The sequence below is a fragment of the Crotalus tigris genome, unplaced genomic scaffold (assembly GCF_016545835.1).
Source record: "Crotalus tigris isolate CLP2741 ecotype Arizona unplaced genomic scaffold, ASM1654583v1 scf7180000023774.461318, whole genome shotgun sequence".
NCBI classification, from domain to species: Eukaryota; Metazoa; Chordata; class Lepidosauria; order Squamata; family Viperidae; genus Crotalus; species Crotalus tigris.
Window position 1 is genome coordinate 394,807 of NW_024100176.1, and position 20,947 is coordinate 415,753.

Below are 20,947 nucleotides of genomic sequence, written 5' to 3' on the forward strand. Positions count from 1 at the left end.
TCTGGTGGATAAGGGTATGGTGCTCGCCCTCGTCTTGCCTTCCTCGGCTGGAGACAATGGATTCCCCCAGCCCCACCCGGGCCACCATAGGCAGCCCCCAACACAAGCAACGTTGAGGTGGCCATGCCCAACCCAGCCACCCCCACCCCCATTATACCCACCCCAGTCAACCACAACCCTGATGTGACCCTCAATGAAATCGAGGCAATCACTGAATATACTATGACCCACAAATTTGCTGCCTCCAACAGCCTCCCTTCAGCTACTGTTCAGCTGCCTTTTTGCTGCTCTCAGTTGCCTCTTTTCCAGCCTAGGACTGCTTAGTTGGGCTCCAGAGCTGGATCTGTTTTCTATTGCTGGCTGCCTCTGACTCCACGTGCAGCCATTCATTTGCTGCACTGCTATTTTGCTAGTGTTTTCCTCCTTACCCCAGTTTCTTCTTTTCCTTTATCCTTTTTATCTTTCTTATCTAACTTTCTGAAACTCAAATACTTTGGCCACCTAATGAGAAGGGAGGACTCACTGGAGAAGGGCCTAATGCTGGGAAAGATTGAGGGCAATAGAAGAAGGGGACGACAGAGAATGAGATGGCTGGATGGAGTCACTGAAGCAGTAGTTGTGAACTTAAATGGACTCCAGAAGATGGTAGAGGACAGGAAGACCTGGAGGAACGTTGTCCATGGGGTCGCGATGGGTCGGACACGACTTCGCAATTAACAACAACAACAATCTAACTTTCTGCTCCTTTTTTTCTTCCCTTTTCCCTCCTCCTTGTATCTTTCTAATTAGTTTAGTAACTCCTATCCTCATGATCTGATATTGCTTTCTACACTGCTGCCATCTTGAAGCTGAATAATATAAGACCTTTCCTTTTCTCCACCTCTAAATTGCATTTTGTTGGATAGGGCCCATTTCAAATATATATATTATCAAATAAAAATTTACAATAATGTCTATATATTCACTTATTTCGTAGACTTTATATCACTATTTTCTAACCTTATGTTTACAAAAAAATTATTTGATTTGGTATTACAACCAATATGTTACAGGGACAACCAAATATCAGTTTTACCCAATCCTGCTCATGCTATTCCATGTAAACTGGAATCTCTAATAGATAAAGCATAAATACATATCAGTCAGACGTTATATACAGTGTACTGAGATTCACTTGGGATTCTATTTCTATTATTGTATTTAATTTATTTTAATTAATGTTGAACTTTTACTTTGTGATATCTAGGGATGGTTTTGTGGAGGGATGACCATATGGACACATGTGCGCACCTGAACACCTGATGCTTGAGTGTATGGGGCCATGAGCACTCGTGTGTGCAGTTGCAAGCACAGTGCTCACAGTGACACATGTACTTGCATGTGGGGCCATGAGCACCTGAGATGCTTGTGGCAATGCTCCCATGAGTGGAGCTGCAAACATCCGCAATGCCTGCATGACTGGGGCTGCGAATGCCCACAATAATCTAGGCGATGCTCACACAAGTGGGGTTTTGTGTGCACATGCACACACACTTGACCCCTGTTTTAAAGAACAGCGGTCTTCAATTATCAAAAAGATTTAGTATGCAAATCATTTTTAAAATACATTGCAATATAAAATAAACACAAAGATGTAGTAGACTACTGATTCCAATATCCTGCTAAGTATAGGAATTCAAATTTAAACATTCCTGACATTTGGCTATTTAAAGCATCACTTCTCTGTATAGTTGGTGACAATGGAATCAATATTCTTACTATTAGAACATTTTTACCTTTCCATAATCTTTGCCTGGAAAGATGGAAAACAGTCATAACCTTCTGTGTGACATATTTTCAAGTGTTTGAATACTATCATATTTTCTCTTAATCTTCTCTTGAACATGTTCAATTCATTCACTTTGTTTTCCTAGGACTTAGTTTTTGTGCAGTGAAGATCCTTATTGGCTTCTCTGAACCTTTTCCAGTTTGTTTGAATCCTTCTTAATATGTTGTCCAGAATAAGACATAGTACTTAAATTGACAACTACAGAGCAAAGTGAAATAATTACATTCAACCACTTGAATGTAGCTGCCTTTTTTTTTTGCAACCACATTACATTGCTGATTCATAATTAATTCTATACCATTCCAGACAAGTGGCTGTCCAGTCTTTTCTTAAAGCCTCCAGTGATGGAGCATCCACAACTTCTGAAGGCAAGTCTCTCCACTGGTTAATATTTCTCACAGTTATAAAATTTCTCCTTAGTTGCTTCTCTCCTTGATTAGTTTCCATCTATTGTTTTTTGTCTTGCCTTCTGGTACTTTAGAAAATAGGTTGACCCCTCTTTTTTATAATGGACTCTACTTTCTCTTTTGAACAGTGTTTCAAGAAGTCTTCTTTTCATAATTCACTAAGATTCCTACTGTATGTAAGGACCCACCTCAGCTAACCACCCAAAAAACCAGAACTCTTGAAACAGGCATTGTAGTACTCGTGGTAGTTCCCACGATGGATACCTGTGCACGGTTGGCGGTCTGATGTTCGCAGCCCCCTTGAGGAAGGATCGTATTAAGGGATGCTTGCCCAAGGATTCACCGGGGCTGGCAGAAAGTATAGTTGAGAGGGCGGCGATTTGCCTGCGCAGTGTGTTTGGCGAGAGGTCCCTCTCTAGGCCATCTAGTAAAAATTCTAGGATCTTGGGAATTGTGATCCCTTCGAGTAACAATTCCTGTTTAGAGCACCATGATTGGAAGCTTCTCCACGTGGCCTCGTAGATACGGTTCGTGGAGGGGCGCCTTGATGCCTGTATGACCCTAATTACACCCTGTGAGCAAGCCCCCTTGGCTAAAATTGACCGTTCAAGAGCCAGATGGCTAGTTGTAGCCATTGTGGCTCTGGGTGGGAGATCTCCCCCTGCTTGAGGGAGATCCTCTCCGGAGGAATCCGCCATGGATTCGTGCGGGAGAGACTCCTCAAGTCTGCGAACCAAGGTCTCCTTGGCCAATAAGGGGCCACAAGGATTACCTCGGCCCTTTCCCGCAGAATCTTGCGTACTACCGCCGGAAGGAGAGGTAAGGGTGGAAATGCGTACAGGAACCCCCTTGGCCATGGGCTCCGTAACGCATCCGTCTGCTCTGCTCCCTTGGATGGGAATCGGGAGAAGAAGTGAGTTAGGTGGGCATTGGAAGGAGAGGCAAAAAGGTCCACCTGGGGAAGCCCGAAGCGGTGACAGACCTCCCTGAAGATCCTCGGGTGTAGTTGCCACTCCGAGTGATCTATTGTTGATCTGCTCAACAGATCTGCTTGGATGTTTGCCTCCCCTGATATGTGGTCGGCCTTTATGGAGGCCAGATTTTGTTCCGCCCAGGCCCCCAGTAGGAGGGCCTCGGCCGAGAGCGAGCGAGAGTGTGTGCCCCCCTGACGGTTTATGTGGGCCTTGGCTGTCACGTTGTCCGTCAGGACCAGTACGTGCCTGCCTTTTATGCTGCTGTGAAAATGCCTTAACGCTAGGTGAATAGCCCGCAGCTCGAGCCAGTTTATGTTGTGTCGGAGATCCACCGCTGACCAGCGGCCCTGTGTCCACTTGGTCCCCAAGTGGCCTCCCCAGCCGAATAAGCTCGCATCTGTTGTGACTACTACTCTGTCTGGTTCCCTGAAGGGGGACCCCCTGAGGAGAGCTGGAGATAGCCATCACCTGAGGGAGTGTTGTACTCTCAGAGGTATGCCTACCCTCTTCCGGGATGCACTGATTTGTTGTCTCTGAAACGGGAGCATGAACCACTGCAGTTCTCTTGAGTGCAGCCTTGCCCAAGGAACTATTGCTATGGTCGATATCATCTTCCCTAGCAGCTGGGAGAGGCAGACCAGCGTCACTGACTGACCGCGGCTTACCTGTTTTACGGCTTTCTTTATGCTGCTGAGGCGTTCCTGTGATAGGTACACCTTGCATTCCTTTGTGTCTATGACCGCTCCCAGGTGGAGTATTCTCGTAGTTGGGGTTAGATGGCTCTTTGGAAAGTTCACCGAGAAGCCGTGGTCCTGCAGCATTTTTATCACTAACTTTAGGTCCGCCCGAGACTGCTGGGCGGACGATGACTGGATTAGAATATCGTCCAGGTAGCACTGGACTCTGACTGGTACGTTTCTTAGGTGTGCTGCCAGAACCGCCAGAATCTTGGTGAACACCCTGGGCGCTGATGACAGGCCGAATGGAAGTGCCCTGTATTGAAAATGGTGCCCCCTGTAGGCAAACCGTAGAAAGCGGCGGTGAGCCAGAGAGATAGGGATGTGCAAGTATGCCTCCGTGAGGTCGATCGATGCCAGAAAATCCCCTTTCCTTACGCTTCCAAGGATGGAGCGTAGTGTCTGCATTTTGAATTTGCGGTATTTTATGTAGAAATTTAGCCTTTTCAAATCCAAAACGGCTCTCCAACCCCCCGAGGGTTTTGGGACCACGAAGAGGATAGAATAAAACCCCTGGTCTCTCTGGTTCATAGGCACCGGCTCTACGGCCCGTATGTTTAGAAGGTGCTGAACGGCCTCGTTCATGAGCCTTCTCTTTGTTGGGTTTGTGGGACAGGGGCACGGGCGGAAGCGGTTCGGGGGCTTTGAGAGAAATTCTAGAGATAGACCATGACGTATGGTGTTCCTGACCCATACGTCCGTGGTGGTCTCTTCCCACTGGGGAGCAAACCCTGCTAGTCTGCCCCCTATGGGAAGGTCTGGGCGGGAGTCATCTGGTACGGCGGAAGGGGCGGTTGTTCCCCCGAAAGGGCCGTCTTCCCTGTGTTTGCCTATGTCTTGTGTTCTGACTGTCCCCCTGTCTTTCCCTATCCTGTCTAGCTTGGAAGGGTTGGGAATTTTGAAAGTAGTTGACCCTGGCTTCCGTACGAAAGGATTGTTTCCTTCCCCAGGAGCCGGGTCTCTTGTCCTGCCTTTTAAGCATGTGTTTAAGGACCTTGCGCTTGTCCTTGTTCTCTGTCAGGTATGGCGTTAGTGCCTCACCAAACAGCTTTGCCCCTTGGTCCGGAGCCGAAGCCAATTTCCACTTGGATTTGGTATCCGCCTGCCAGTTCTTTAGCCAGAGGATGCGCCTGCTCGTGTTGTTTGCCGCCATTGCCTTGGCTGAAAACTTGGTCGCTAAAAGTGTTGCGTCCGACGCATATTCCGTGGCCGCTACCATTTTGCTGAGTTCCTGGTGAGTGCGTATATCTTCCATGGGAACCCGGCCCTGTAACTCACGGAGCCAACAAAGTGTGGCTCTGGTGAAAAAGGACGCGGAGGTAGACGCCCTGGTAGCCCAAGCTATTGCCTGGTGCGTTCTCCTGTAGTTGGACTCACTCTTTCGGTCCTCGGCTTTAAGAGCCTCAGCAAAATCTCCTGATATGGCCGTGTCCGATATCAGGGGACCTATGGGTTCGTCCACCACCGGCACCTCCAATGTTCCCTCTAGCTCCCTTGCTACGTTAAATAGCTTCCTCTCCGCATTGCTAGGAAGTGGTAGGGAGGTTGGCGCTGCCCACTGTTTCCTTATTGTGTTTAGGAACATGGTCGGGCATGGTATGCGGTGTTGAGTGGTTACCTTTTCGGCGAACGTCGGCTCAGCCTCCGTGTCAACTGTGACAGGCTCCGCTGGTGTCCCATGCCCCAGATGGGCTGTGGCCTCAGCCTTGCGCAGAATAGTAACAAAAAGAGAAGGGTTAAACAGGCCGCTGAAGGACGGCCCTTGAGGTGAGGTGTCCTCCTCCTCCTCAGACATTTGAATCCCTTGTGACGTACCTGGCTGGTCCAGGTAAGCTTCCTCAGAGACCGACGAGTCTGAGACGGAGGAGAGGTCCTGATGGTCCTCCGTTTCCTCCCGATGCCTCGTTCTAAGTCCTAGAGGCTTGGCTTTTGAAGTTTGAGCCCTGGCCTCAAATGCACGGTCCACTGCCTGTGCTATTAGGGTAGCTAGCAGATCCCCCGTCAATGCAGGAGGAGTGACCATTGCCTGCGACCCTGCAGGTGCTGTGGTTAGCATGGTCCTCGGGGTTTCCTGTAACCTCCGTGGGGAGGGGGATCGGGAGAGCGATGAGAATTCGCCTATCCCACCCTCTGTTTGGGACTGTGATGAGCTCCCTAATGACCAAATGGCCCGTGGGGATGAAGGGAGACCCAGCGGTAGATCAGGACCTATTCCCCCATTCTGCCTATTTTCAATTCTGGCCCTTTTCTGGGCTCTGTCGAACTCTTTTTCTAGGGCTTGGTGTCTTCTGATTGCCTGTTTGTCAGCCTTCTTTGATGACTTCCTTGCAGCCTTTCTAGGGGCTGCAGAGGATTCCGAATCCTCTGAAGCAGGTGCTCCAGAGGATGAAGGCGGGGCTCCAGTGGAGGGAATGATTGCTTCCTCCATTCTCCACTAACGCTGGGCCGCGATAGGGGGGACCCAGGTAGTAGGAGAGCTCCAACTTTGAGTAAGGACAGGCGCACTACTGGGGGCGTCTGGAACTCAGGAGCAGACTCTGCAAAATTGTCAGAGTTAGTCACTGTGCACGGATAAGAACAGGCACGCTAATGGGAATGCCTGGAACCCGGCTTGACTATGGTGGGTAAGGACAGGCACGCGACTGGGGATGCCTGGAACCCACCACTAAATCCAGAGGCGTACGGGCCACTAATGGGGGACCCGAAGTCTGGAAGGAGCCAAAGGCAACTAAACACAGTTAGTTATGAAAGGTTCTTATTTACTTTAGGTAGAAGACACCAAGTCCTGGAACCAGTAGCTATGTGTCTGATTTGAATGTCTCTGAATGAATAATAGATGCTTTAGTACCCCAGTACTGCTTGCCTATTAATTCACTCCAGCGGCTGAACCTAGCTTTCTCAGTGAGCTTTAACTCCCCTGTTTGGACAAAAAATATGGCCGCCGCTGCCAGGAGGCTACTGCGCATGTGTTAACAAGGCTGCCTATGCCACATGCGGTTGTAACAAAGAGCTGCGCGTGCTTCCAGCTGTGCAGACAATGGCGCCTCGTTTAAAAAATCCTGAGCAGCCTGGAGTGAAAAGACTGTTCCTTCGCATGCCAGCTGTTTCCCTTAATCAATCTCCCTCCCAGCATGCGTCCCCTTTGTCCTCCGCTTCCCTCGCTAACTGCTTGCCTTTCTGTCTTTTTTGTTTTGTTTGTTTTAAACGCGAGGGGTTGCCCGAGTCTCCCCGTTTGTTTAAGGCGGCTGCCGGCTGCTGGAAGGTGGCTGGGGTTTTTGGGTTAGGGAGGGGAGTTAGGGATTTCCCCCTTTTAAGTGGGGGTGGTTTCCCCTGTAGGAATCTGACTTCCTGAGTCTTACAATTTAGCAAGGACATTTTTGAGTGATCAATTAAATTGAATTAAATTATCTCTAATTAACTTTTAAACTAAGCAATTTCAACTACTAGAAAAAATCCCCCCTAATGGAAAGGAACTATACCTGCCCAGGAGCCAAAAGTTGTAGGTGTCTCTGTATGGCCAGATCAGTCAAGACTAAGGATCATGGTCCAAGACGGGGCGTGGCAACTTTGGCTGACTGATCTGATTGGCCAGGAATACAGTCTCAACCCACTGCGTGGATTATCCATCTCCAGTGCTGGAGAATAGGTTGACCCCTCTTTTTTATAATGGACTCTACTTTCTCTTTTGAACAGTGTTTCAAGAAGTCTTCTTTTCATAATTCACTAAGATTCCTACTGTATGTAAGGACCCACCTCAGCTAACCACCCAAAAAACCAGAACTCTTGAAACAGGCATTGTCTCAAAAGGAAACTTTTATTAGGGGCTAGTGACAATAGGGAAGTCAAGGTGAGATCTCGGGAAAATCCCGCTTGAACAGTGTAATTAAACCAGCAATATTCCTCCTCCCACCAAAATCACAATGTCCATTTCAAATCCACCAGTCCACAGGTGGCAAAATGAGTGGGTAACTGGTACAGTTGGTGTGCATCTCAATGTTTTCTCCAGCTTTCATTTTTCTGTAACTGTCTCCCTTATAAGGGACACACATTCCTTATTCAAGTGGATAGAGATGGAAGAAGGAAAGCAGAAAGTGAAAGTTATCCTAAGCAAAAGCAAATATTCCCCCTCCCCCCAGCATAATGGCAGGCCCCAAAGCAAAATCAAGAATATATATATGGAAAGGAGACAATAAGAATTTGGGGACCTGACACTGTTTGGAACTTTGGAAGCTTTTGACCTATCTAAAGTTGACAATTCATTTTCTTCGTGTGTATCAGTAAGGATTTCTGTTTTGTTTTGTTTTTAATATTTAAACTGTCAAGAACCAGTAAGCTATACAATTTATGATAGTAATGGAGCCTGCCCATTTGTTTGGAAATTGAGGACTATGTTAAATGAAACACATAATTAATGACCTCCCCATCCCTGCATTCCCCAATGCATTAAACAAATGCACAGGTTGTTAGATACCAAGAGTTGATTAGCAGTGGGGAAAACTATGGGAGGTTAGTGTCAGCACAAGCACCTCCAGGGAGGCTTCTGAAATCCTTGTCCCACCTTCTGAGATATCTCATGCTCTACTTCCTGCCCTTGGGCTCCCCAAAGTCCTATGGGCCTTCTATAAGAAGTTCCCTCATCTATTCCCCCAGAAAATCACACTCAGGAAACAAGCATTGTTTTAAAGAGGATCTTTTACTGAGAGAAAGTGATTCCAGAGTAAAAAGACAGAATCTGAAATTCTCGTGCAAAGCATTAAGCTAAAAGTCCTGTTTTTTTCAGCTTCATCCCAATGGCCCAGTGTGAAGATGTTATGAGAACTTCTGGCCGAAAAATGATAACTGGCCAGCTTTCCAGGCATCTGTGAAACCAGATGGCCACAAAGGTATTTCCCCCCCCTCATGCTCTCATGCTCGGGAACACACGTGGGGCTGCTGCCTAACTTGACGTGCTGGGGCTGGGCTAGACTGAGCTGGGCGTGGAGCCTCCTCACCACTTCTTCCCCTGCAGACATCGAGAGCACCCACCCCACCTACCGCTTGTCCTGGGGCAGTTGCCACTGTCCGGTGCTCTCCAGCCTGTCGCCAGCCAACCAGGCATGCTGAGCTCAGGCCTCAGGTAGATGGAGGCCGGAGGGGACCGAGAGCATGGCTGTCTGCCTGCGCTCTTCTGCCACAGATGCCACAGCTTCGCTTGCCTGGCAGGGTAGGGACACACTCGTGCACGGGAACACACATGGGGCTGCTGCCTCACTTTCCGTGCCATGCTGGGGCTGGGCAGGACTGGGCTAGACGCGGAGCCTCCTCACTGCTTCGTGGAGATCAGGAGTGTCCATCCCACTTATTGCTCGTCCTAGTGTCAACGCTACAAATATTGTATATTCTTGCTTTTGACAATATGTAGAATTGTCTGGTAATTATGAGGTTAATACAGAGCAGAAGGGGGGTTGGGGGTAAAGCCCAGGAAAGAAAGAGGAAGAAAACATTTGACCTTCACACTAATTGGATAATGTCAGATATGATGGCTAATTTAGGGAGGGAACATGCTGATAATTTAACTGCTCAGAGGAAGAGAACTTAGATCCTAGCATCCCTCCATTGTGCCTGTGCTGACATTTTGTAACAATAAAAGACTTTTAGGAAAATAAATGCCTGGAAGTTCTTTGGAATGTTTCATTAGTCAGAACCACAACATCATGCTAGGATCCCACATTCTTTTCAAATGACCTGGGGTCCCGAGCCCCATCTGCTATCTCTATGCTTGAGAGAAGCTGGTAAAGATTCGGGGAAGATCTCATTATGGAGAAAGAAAGATTGTCTGAGGCCAGCCCCATAACTGCAACAGTTTCCCCGGGGAGGGGGGGAACAACAGCCAGCAAGCCGGGGGAGCGAGGAATTTGGCAGATTTACCAGCTGAGAGCGAAGACTTCAAAAGCAGAATGGACAGATAACACAGTTATGGGTGAGTCATTGGAAAGATTTCAAAACTCAGAAATGAAAACCAGAAATCAGTTCCTACAAAGTGAAACCTTCCAATGCAGATGTTCCTGCCAGGGACTCCAGCCCTGAATAGAGAGAGAATCCCAGTCTGAATCCTCTGCAGCAATGGGGAGATTGGGTTTCCCAACAGGTGGCTGATCCATGTCCTCTGAACTTACCACAGCTAATAGAGGCCTTGCAATGCCTTGGGGTGGTACAGAAGCCAGGAGATCAGCAGCTGTTGGGAGAACAGCCACAGCAAGGATGTTGGCCATAGCCCCCAAACGTGCAACCCCTGGACATAAATCTGCAGCCAGGTTGGGGCCTACAGCAACTGGGGGGGCCACAAGAGCAGTGGGGAGCCCAGCAGGAAGCCTGTCAGATCCTGCCTTTACCGGCCAGGGACCCCAATCCTGAAGGGGAATTCCAGCCTGAGGAATCTGCAGCAATGGGTAGATGGGTTTCCCCAGCAGATGAATGATCAGCAGCAGCAGAGGGCGTCACCACCCCCTGCAGTCCAACAGCAGAGAAGACCACTACAACCCCAACTTGCGCAGCCACCATTGGGAGGCTACAGCAGCAGGGGGCACCATCAGACCCCGCTGACCAGCAGCAGAGAGCCCAGCAGCCGTAGAACCAGCCCCAGTGGGGGCCACAGCAGCCTGTGTTCGAACCATCTTTCAATGCAACCTTTGATGGGGACCCAGAGAAGCTGATTTTTTTCCTCAACCAAGTGCGTTCTCACTTGAAATGCTGGGCCTATCTGTACCTGGAACCAGGAGCCATGGTCGATGTCATTGCACCCAACCTAGAGGGAGAAGCATCTGAATGGCTGAACAATTTATATAGCGAGCAAGCCCCCAAATTGGAAGATCCCCACCGCTTTCTCTTAAATCTGAGAGAACGATTTGAGGACCCATCCATTGGCCTCAAAGCAGCAGGACAAATTCATAAAATAAAACAAGCCGGGAGGCCAGCCCTGGAGTACGTGCAAGAATTCTGCAAGATAGCAGGTTGAATAGAGGGGTGGCCTGAGCAGTCCCTCATACATTACTTCATCGAGGGATTAGACAATCACCTCTCTCAGGTACTTCTCTCTATCGAGAAGTACCTGATCGGCTGCAGGAGTGGTACCAGACGGCCGTGAAGCAAGATGTTAAGCTCTCTTGCTATAAGAAGCCTCCTCCACATGAACCCGAACGGCAACCAGAGCTACCCAGACAGCAATCATCCCCACGAAAGCCTTTGACTACTGCAAGAGCTGAGAGACCCAGGCCACCTACATGCCCTTCCTTCAAGTGTTTCCGATGTGGACAAGGAGGACATCAAGCGGCCACCTGTCCAGTCCCCTACCCCCGACTGCAGAGCAGGCCAGAACCAGCAATGCAAAAGAAACCTGCTCAGCGGCCAACGAGAGAAAACTCCAACCGACTCACGCAGGAACCTGTCGCCCAGCTTACACCCCACACACAGGAGGACGCCGAGACTCCAGATGGACCTGCCCCTGCTCTACCCTTCTTTGACAGCAACGATGAAGGAGAAAACGACCCAATGATGAGTCAACAAATCCTGCCTTTTTCACTGGCCGCGAAACCTATAATCCCTAAGTCTGGGGCACAAATAGACTTGAACATACTAATTGATTCGGGATGCACCCGCTGCATTATTAGTCTGGCGTTTGTCATGAAAATGGGCATAAGGGCAAAACAGCTTTCCAAACCGGTGAGATTTGAGCAAGCCGATGGCTCCCTGATGGAAGGGATACCCGTTGTCTGAAGCCACCTGGGTGAAATCCAGTGAAGTGAAAGCTGACAGATTGGTCAAAAGATTTCATATGAAACACCCCAACAAACCGAAAGATAACCCTTAACATATGTTTTTGTTTACTTTACAGGATCTGTCCTTCTTGTAAGAGGGGCTGGATGTCAATGCTGCAAATATTGTATATTCTTGCTTTTGACAATATGTAGAATTGTCTGGTAATTATGGGGTTAATACAGAGCAGAAGGGGGGGGTTGGGGGTAAAGCCCGGGAAAAAAAGAGGAAGAAAACATTTGACCTTCACACTAATTGGATAATGTGAGATATGACGGCTAATTTAGGGAGGGAACATGCTGATAATTTAAGTGCTCAGAGGAAGAGAACTTAGATCCTAGCATCCCTCCGTTGTGCCTGTGCCAACATTTTGTAACAATAAAAGACTTTTAGGAAAATAAATGTCTGGAAGTTCTTTGGAATGTTTCATTAGCCGGAACCACAACACCTAGGGTAGCTGCCACTATCCGGTGCTCTCCAGCCCGTCGCTGGGCATGCCGGGATGTCTCCCATCGGGTTCCCTCAGCCTCTATCCTCCAGGCTGGGGCTGGTCACATTCCCCCCGTGGACAGCACTGTGCCTGTCTCTGGCCAGCCCTCCTCCTCCATCCTCCTCCACCTTTTGTGGGCAGACCGCAGCTTTACTGAGCCGTGTGGCACCTCTCCCCGCATGTGTCCTCAGGCGGAGGAGCCAGGCAGCCAATGCTCTCACTCCCCTCCGGCCTTCATCTGCCTGAGGCCCGAGCTTGGCATGCCCGACTGGCTGGGGACAGGCTGGAGGCATGCCCGGCTGGCTGGGGACAGGCTGGATGAGGAGGGGTAGGCGGGGTGGGCAGTCCCCAATGTCCGCAGGGGAAGAAGCAGCATGGAGGTTCCATGCCCAGTCCAGCCCAGCCCTGGAACGGCATGGAAAGTGAGGCAGCAACCCTACATGCATCCGACCCAACCCTCATAGAGCCCCAACCTGGTTCCTTACATCCACCCAGCTTGTTCCGCAGCCTTATGGCAATGGCACTGGGCAGGAGGCAGCAAATGGCTGGTTTTGGCATGCCATTTGCTGCCTCACATGTCGCACCCAATGCCACTGCAATGAGGCCGTAGAACAAGCCAGGTGGAGGTAAGGAACCAGGTTGGGGTGGCAGGAGAAGGGTGCACTGTGAGGGTTGGGTTGGAGCGGCATTGGGCGCACTATGCGAGGTGGCAAACAGCTGTGCCACGCCGAAACCAGCTATTTGCCACCTCCTGCCCAATGCCACTGCCCTTGCAGAGCACCCTTCTGCCTCCGCCCCGACCAGGTTCCTTACCTCCACCCGGCTTGTTCCGTGGCCTCATGGCAGTGGCATTGGGCAGGAGGCGGCAAACAGCAGTTTTTGGTGTGACACGGCTGTTTGCCACCTCGCATATTGTGCCCAATGCTGTTCCAACCCAACCCTCGCAGAGTGCCCTTCTCCCACCGCTTTGACCCAACCCTCGCAGAATGCCCTTCTTCCGCCACCATGAAGGCTCCCTGCAGCCAGTTTTGTCCTGCTACAGGGGCTCTAAATGGGTCTGAAGTTGCCACAAGAGGTGACCGTGAAGGAAGGGCTATCCGTTGATCATGAAACAATGACAGTTGTTTTGTTCGATCTGGGGGAAGCCCTCCAACCCAATGGGAGAAAGGCTAGCATGTCAGCGTCTAGCCCCAGCTACCTGTAGCCAAAGTCCAAGAGCACAAACAAGAACATTGGTGAACAGTATGCTTGGAACTGGTGAGAGTATCCATCTTCTCTCTTGTATCTACTAACTGAATCCTTGGGAAAGACCCCCCAAAAAAGAAAACCTGTGAAGGGAGGGGATTATGTCCCCATTCCCTCATAGACGGAAGCGGTGAATTAATACTAAGGGGGAAAGAAATAGACTGAAATTAAATTTAAAATACTACAGTCTGGATAAATCTAGAAAATAAAAAAACTGCTAAGACTACACCTAAAAGGGTTTTAATGAAATTATTAAAAATATATAACAATAATTTTTTTCTGAAAAAACTGGAAAATGAACAACTACTGATACCTAGTGGAGAATCAGAGCACAGAACAGCAACAATAGTGACTCAGAAATTGGCAGGACGCCCAGAAACAAAGAATAATCTGTTCCCTTAAATTTTAAATAACCTTGAAGACAGCAGGGAACAAAGAAGAGCTGGCCCAGCCATAAGATTAAAAAGTGTCTGAAAGAAAAATACCTGGACTGTTGACTAAATTTAAGAATTGTTTAGAGGAAAAGAAAAACTTTGGCTCTTGGCTAATCTTTTAGAGGAGAATCTACAGGAAGGACTTAAGATGCAATTGCAATTTTGGTTGATAATTAACCCCTGAACTAAAATATCGATGAAAGACTATTTGAAAAGGGGAGACAACATGGACATCATACACTTATCAAAAAATGACAGGACACCACACTCAATATTCACTCCTGAAGAATTTAGCCTGGAACATCAAAGACCCTCAGAAGCAATATTTCAAGGCAAGACAAATACTTTCCAAGAGGAAATGTACACAATGTTACGACAGATACAAATGACAATAGATTTAAAACCACAAGGACAGAACAACCTTGACGACACATGTCTCTAATCTACATCTACAATCAAAAAATACTCAGAAAATGACAGTGAATGAACAAACAAATCAGATAACAGAACAGAAATTAGAAGAACATGATCATATCAACAAAGCTACAAATGGAAAGAATTATAATCCAACATAAATAGGAAAAAATCTACAAGGAGTGGACCATAGATTTCCCAGGAGAATCATTAGAGTTTGGGAGACAGAAAGTATATATTCTACCTATTCTATCTTTTGAATTCCCAACAATACTTGCAAAAACACAGGAACTGCTGGGTAAGCGGAATATAACAACTTGGAAAGCTATTCAGCAAAAGAAGGCTAGAGACAGATTCAAGAGATTTGACTTGCCCTTACCAGATGGAGTAGTACATAAGTAAATACTTGTTTGAATATGGTTAAAAGAATAGAGAACTTTGAACATAAAGGGGCCCTATAACAAGAGGGATAAGAGATTTAAGTAATATAGTATGTTTTACAATATATGAAATGTAAAAATATTGGGATGATGTAACTTTTATAAATATAAGTGAAATATAAGCTGATCAGAAAGGATGTTATATCCAGATGTTATAAGATAGATAAGAAACACAGTATTTTTATAATACATGAAATATGAAAAAATTGGGATGGTGTACTTAAATGGAAAAAATTGGATATTTGGATGACTAATATTGAGAAAATCATGACTGATAAGAATGGATTGAATAAAAGGGAAAATTAAACTTACAGAAAAATTACAAAAATAGGATGCATGGTGATGATGTTTATAAGAATAATATAAACTGATAAAATGTTATACATAGATGTTATCACTATCTGTATAAATATGAAACATGTCTATATTTAATCATTTATATATTGAAAATATTAAGAATTATATTTGTTTAAGGTTGAAGAAGGAGAATACAAATGGGAAAAGGGAAGATCAAAGAAAGATATTATTAATCAATATACTAATTATGGAATTATCAAACTTAATCATTATTGACTGTTAATTAATTTTTCTTGCTGGGATTTTTTTCTCAAATATATAAACCAAGATGCTGTACATCAGGCACTCGAGATCGTTATTGTTAAAAACCAGTACATTAAAAAAAAGATTAGAGTAGAGGAACATCTTCAATCCCCACTCATACGTGCTCTCCCTTCCCTTTCTTATGTCAACATTCTGGAAGAACTTGATAAACTGTCCCTGCCAAAAGGAGGGAAGAACCAACTGAAAAAGAGAAAATAAAAAAGAGGGAGAAGAAAATAGTGGTTATGTAAGGACCCACTTCAATCCCACATCTTAAGAAAGCAGAACTCTTGGAGACGGTTTCTTCCAACTGGAACTTTTATTAAGAATAGTTGATAGCAGGCATAATAGACAGGATCTGAGATTTCCCATGCAGAGTGATAGATTAAGGTATCCCCAACTTAGACCCTACCTCATAGTCTGCCTGTCCAGATATGTAACAACCAATTATCAGGTGTTAAGTCCATCATGGGAAAGGGGAAATAACATCAGCCCGTCTCCAGTTCACGCAGCAATGGTCAGCGGCTTCTTCACACCTTCCTCTGAGAGCGTAGAAATAAACCAAGCACTGGGTTACATTCCTTATTTCCTCCCTTGTTCTAACTGACAGTTTAGGAAGATAAAGTTCAGAGAAAGACATAGTGCAGGAAGCAATTTGTTACATTGTAGCAGGCAGCAGACACAGCGACAATAAATGAAGCAAAAGGTTACATTGTAGCAAATAGAGGAAGTGAAAGCAATAACTCCACAAGCACATCCCCCTCCCCTTTGGGAGTATGGCAGAATCCAGGGAAAGGTGAGATTTGTTTTTAAGTCAGAGGGGATAGATAGAAATGAAATAGGAATGGGTTCTGACAGGTTAAGTAATTATCAAGGCTTATCAGAATAGCACTGCAGGCATGAAAGCATGGAATTAGTCTATAGGCTTTTACATGATTCTTTTGCATCCACTCAGGCTGAGCCCCAGGAATATCTTTACTAGATACTGGGTGACTCCCTGGTGTGTGTATGAGTCAAGGATTTCCTTAATCTTGAAATGTTGTTCTCCCTCCACCATGATGGGCTCACGGACTGGAGGGTTGCCGGCCCTAAGGGCGGAACCACTTCAGGTTTAAGGAGGCTGCAATGGAACATCATGTGGACCTTTCTTAATGATTTTGGTAATTTCAATTCCACTCTGGCTGGGTTGATAATTCGTTTTATAGAAAAAGGCCCTATCTGTTACATATCTGGATAGGCAGACTATGAGGTACTTTGGTCCTAACTTCTTTGGTTGTTGTAGAGACTGTAGGAACTGGGTGACAAATATACACGTTCCCCAACATGCAAAGGTTAGATTCAACTCTCTTTTTGTCAGCTTGGGCTTTATACGTTGCCCAGCCATCTGCTAAGGCTTTGCGTACCATGGTCACATATTTTTTTAATTGATTGATCCACTCTTTCAAAGAGGGTATCATGGGCTCCTGGTAGCACAGGCAAGAAACCTGTGCTAATATGCACAGAGTTGTTATAAGCCACTTCAGCAAATGGCAAGAAGCCTCTCCAGTCGTCTTGTTGTTAATTAATAAAACAGTGCAGGTACTGCTCCAGTACTGAGTTGTAACATTCTGTCCTGCCATTTGTCTGAGGACAGTGACTAGAACTGAGACCTTGGTCAGTTCCTAAGAGGTCCAGAAAAGCTCTCCAGAACTTTGACTTGAGCCATCAACCAAGAACTTTTTTCTCCCTGGTAGGTAGTGCAGGGTGAAATTGAACTGGTGGAAGTATTGAGCCCACGGTGCTTGTTTTGGAAATAATTTTCAGGGAGGGGGGTCAGAACTTCCAGATTTTTGTGATCAGTCCAGACCTGGAATGGGATTTTGCTACCTTTTAGGAAGTGCCTCCATGTAAGGAGAGCCCATCTAGTTAGCCTCCTTTTTCCACACTGTCCACGTTGCTGTTTTTGTTAGCTTCTGTGATGTGTACACACACAGTGGCAGATTTCCTTCCTTATTCTCTTGCAACAGCAAAGCCCTTACCACTACATTGCTGGCATCCACTTGGATGACAAAAGATTTTCCTGGGTCTGGGTGTTTCAGCACCAGCTCAGCAGAAAACAGTATTTTAAGCTTTTTGAATGCTGCCTGGCATTCCATAGTCCATTTCAAGGGTTGTCTGGGTTTTGGTTTTCCCCCCTCTACACCTTTTGTTTTTAGCAAGTTGATGATGGGGAGGACTATTTGAGCAAATGGGGGGGATGAACTGCCAGTAACAATTGGCAAATCCCAGGAACCTTTGCAGCTGCTTCCTGGTTTGGGGAGGTGCTCATTCCAATACCGCACACACCCTCACCATGTCCATTTTGACTTCCTCATGGGAGATTCGATATCCCAGGTAATCAATCTTTTTTTTTATGAAACTCACATTTAGATAACTTGGCATACAGTTTGTCTATGCAGAGTTTTTTAATAGATATTTTATTAAGTTTTTATAGTTACAAATATTTGGTGCTTAATAAACAACATGTTGTCTGGGTTCACATATTTGATATTAATAGTAATAAAATTTCCATTTCTACTCTCTACTCTGGCTTTCTAGCCATTTATAAAAGATTCCATGTTTGAAAATATTCTGTATCTTCTTTCCCTTTTATTTTCAATGTAAGCCTGTCCATTTCCGCACAATCCAAAATTTTCCTGATTATGACTTTTTCCAATGGTGTTTTTTCATTTTTCCAATATTGTGCAAATGTAATTCTCGCTGATGTTAATACATGTAATATTAAATATATACATTTTTGTCATAGTTCTCTGTAATTATACCTAGAAAAAATAGTTCTGGCTTAAAATTACATATTTTCTGTAACCACATGTGTATTTTGGACCAATATTTTTTTGCTTTAGGGCCAGGGTGGCGAACCTATGGCATGCATGCCACAGGTGGCACGCACAGCCCTCTCTGTGGGCATGTGCACTGTCGCCCCAGTCCTAGACCTCTGCCACCGTGTGCAAAAAAAAGGTTCAATCAATCAATTTCAATTTCTCGTGGGAAAAAAAAGATCTCACAAAGTTGGAATTGCTTGATTGAACTCTATTTTGAGTCCCACACAGCAGCACAGGAAGTGATGCATCAGACCTTGAAAAAAGGTGCTTGTGTGTGTTGGGGGGTGGAGCGGTGGGAGCAGGGCACTTAATGCGAGGGGTGGGGCAGGGCCTGTTGCTTCCCTCCCCCACCAAACATTTGCCAAAGCCACACATGGTAAGATTTTGTGGGACAAAAAAAAGTTCCATGAGACTTTCTAACTTCTTGTGAAATCTTGTGAGAAGTTAGAAAGTCTGATGGAACTTTTTTTTTACCAATAGTCTCACAAACATATGGCGAAGACTAAGAAGTGAATGAAGAAACGGAATGCAGTTGAAAGGCAGGTTAGTAAAAAAATGCTTGGGGGAGGCAAGGGCATCTGGGCAGGGGCAGGGTTGGCAACATTACCCTGCCTGGTGGTGGGAGGGTTAACGGCAGGCGCAGGGGACCCAGGAGGAGCTGCGCAAAGCAGGTGTAGGGGAAGTCAGGCAGATTGCGGGCGCCACTCCTCGCCTCCTTTGCACTGCCGCCGATGCTACTTTGGCCAAAGTGACCCAGCTGTTGCTGCCGCCGCTGCCCCACCCAGCTATGCCACTGTGATTGGCCTCTGTGCCGCTGGTGGTGGTACCCACAATCCCACCCAGCTCCGCTCCGCCTCTGTCCTGTGCAGCTGTCCTGTCGTGCCTGCGATCGGCCTCTGCACCACCGCTGCTGCACGCACCCCGTAGTCCCACCTGGCTCCACTCTGGCCCCGGGCAGCACCTCTACCCTATGTGGGTGTCCCACTTGCACCTGCAATTGGCCTCTGTGCCACCGCTGCAGAAGTCATGCAACAGAGGCATGTATCTGGGCAGCTCGGGCAAGAAGGTGGGCTTCGTAGGGCTCGACCCCAGCTTCCCCGAGTTCTCCCGTGATGAGGCCTCACTGATCGCTGTTTCCGAAGACGGCAGTGGCGGCAAATACGGCTTGATCCTCAGCAAGCCCTCTTTGCCGCTTCTTGCCCAATGCCACTGCCGTGAGGCCACAGAACAAGCTGGACGGAAGTAAGGAACCGGGTTGGGACAGCGGAAGAAGGGTGCCCTGCAAGGATTGGGTCCGATGCACATGGGGCTGCTGCTTTGTTTTCCATACCGTGCTGGGGCTGGGTGCAGAGCCTCCATGCTGCTTCTTCCCCTGCAGACATTGGGAGCGTTCACCCCACCTTCCCCTCATCCCAGGGCAACTGCCGCCATCCTGCGCTCTTCAGCATGTCACCAGCCAGCCAGGCATGCTGAGCTTGAGCCTCGGGCAGATGGAGGCCAGAGGGGAGCGAGAGCCATGGCAGGGAGAAGCGCCACTCAGCTCAGTAAGCCCTGATCTGCCTGCAGGAGGAGGATGGAGGAGGGCTGGTCAGGGACAGGCGCAGCACTGCCAATGGTGGGAATCTGACCAGCCCCAGCCTGAAGGGGGTGGAGAGGCCGAGGGATCCCGAAGGGAGGCATCCTGGCATGCCTGGCTGGCTGGCCACTGGCTGGCGAGCACCAGACAGGCAGCTGCCCCAGGACAAAGGATAGGCGGGGTAGATGCTCCCGATGTCTGTGGGAGAAGAAGCGGCAAAGAGGGTCTGCGCCCAGCCCAATCCAGCCTAGCCCTGGCATGACAAGTGAGGGAGTAGCCCATGTGCATCCCCTGCCAGGCAAGCACAGCTGTGGCATCTGCGGCAGAAGAGCGCAGGAGGGCAGCGGAAGGCACGAGCCCCAATCCCAGCACAGCTCCTTCCCACTCTCTTCCTCCTTCCTCGGAAGAGCTATGGGGCTCAGGAGGCTCCCCCCATGTCCCCCCACCTCTCTCAGGGAAGAAAACCATCACAAGACACTCTTTTAACTTTTTTTCCTTGTCACTTTTTGGAGTCTTCATCCTGCTAATCTTGCAAGTGGTACATACCATCTATAAAACATTTTATATAGATTTTCTTTATAAATAGCTGCCCTTGTTATTTTATAGTTTCTTTCCCATAAATTCTGCCATTTTTCTAGTTCTACATTGTGCCCAAATTTTTTGCCCAAGTTATTGTTTCTTTAACTTATTCGTCTTCCATCTTCAGGTTTAACAAAAATTTATAGTTTCTTGATCAGTTTTTCATCTGATGACAATAATATCTGGTCAAACCCTCTTTGATCTTTATAAAAACCATATATTTTAGCATATTTTTCATATCTCATTTGCATTTGCAAGTATGGCCACCATGATAGCTCAATGCCCTGTTCTTCCAGTTCTTGTTTAGCTTATAATTTCCCATCAGTATTCAAAATGTCTCTATATGTCACAAATTTCTCATAGTTGATTAAATTTGGGTGCAGAAACGTTTCATTGTCGAGATCCATCCTGGTATTTTCATATAAATTTTCATTTTTATCTTTTCCCATGTCAAAAGCAAGGCATTTCTTATATAGTAATTTTGAAAGTATTTATGGATTTTGTTCTTCCCGTACCATAGAAAAGCGTGCCATCCAAGTTGTAGGTCGTGTCCTTCTAGGTATAGTAGTCT

At 47.0% G+C, this 20,947-nt stretch overlaps 1 protein-coding gene across 14 annotated transcripts in view; it reads left to right on the forward strand.

Moving 5' to 3' along the window:
* The window catches only part of INVS (inversin), a 370,054-nt gene that overhangs the window by 347,848 nt on the left and 1,259 nt on the right, over nt 1-20,947 (forward strand). For 2 of the 14 annotated variants that reach the window (XR_005553995.1, XR_005553997.1), the window contains 2 exons: nt 8,727-8,829; nt 18,702-18,764. The exons of 10 other annotated variants lie outside the window; for them this stretch is intronic. Coding sequence is in view for 1 of the 4 variants with exons in the window: in XM_039321659.1 (XP_039177593.1) it covers nt 8,727-8,811 (85 nt within the window). In the remaining 3 variants the exon portion in view is untranslated. The remainder of the gene's footprint in view (nt 1-8,726; nt 8,830-18,701; nt 18,765-20,947) is intronic. 2 more of the 14 variants (XR_005553994.1, XM_039321659.1) reach the window with 1 other exon arrangement.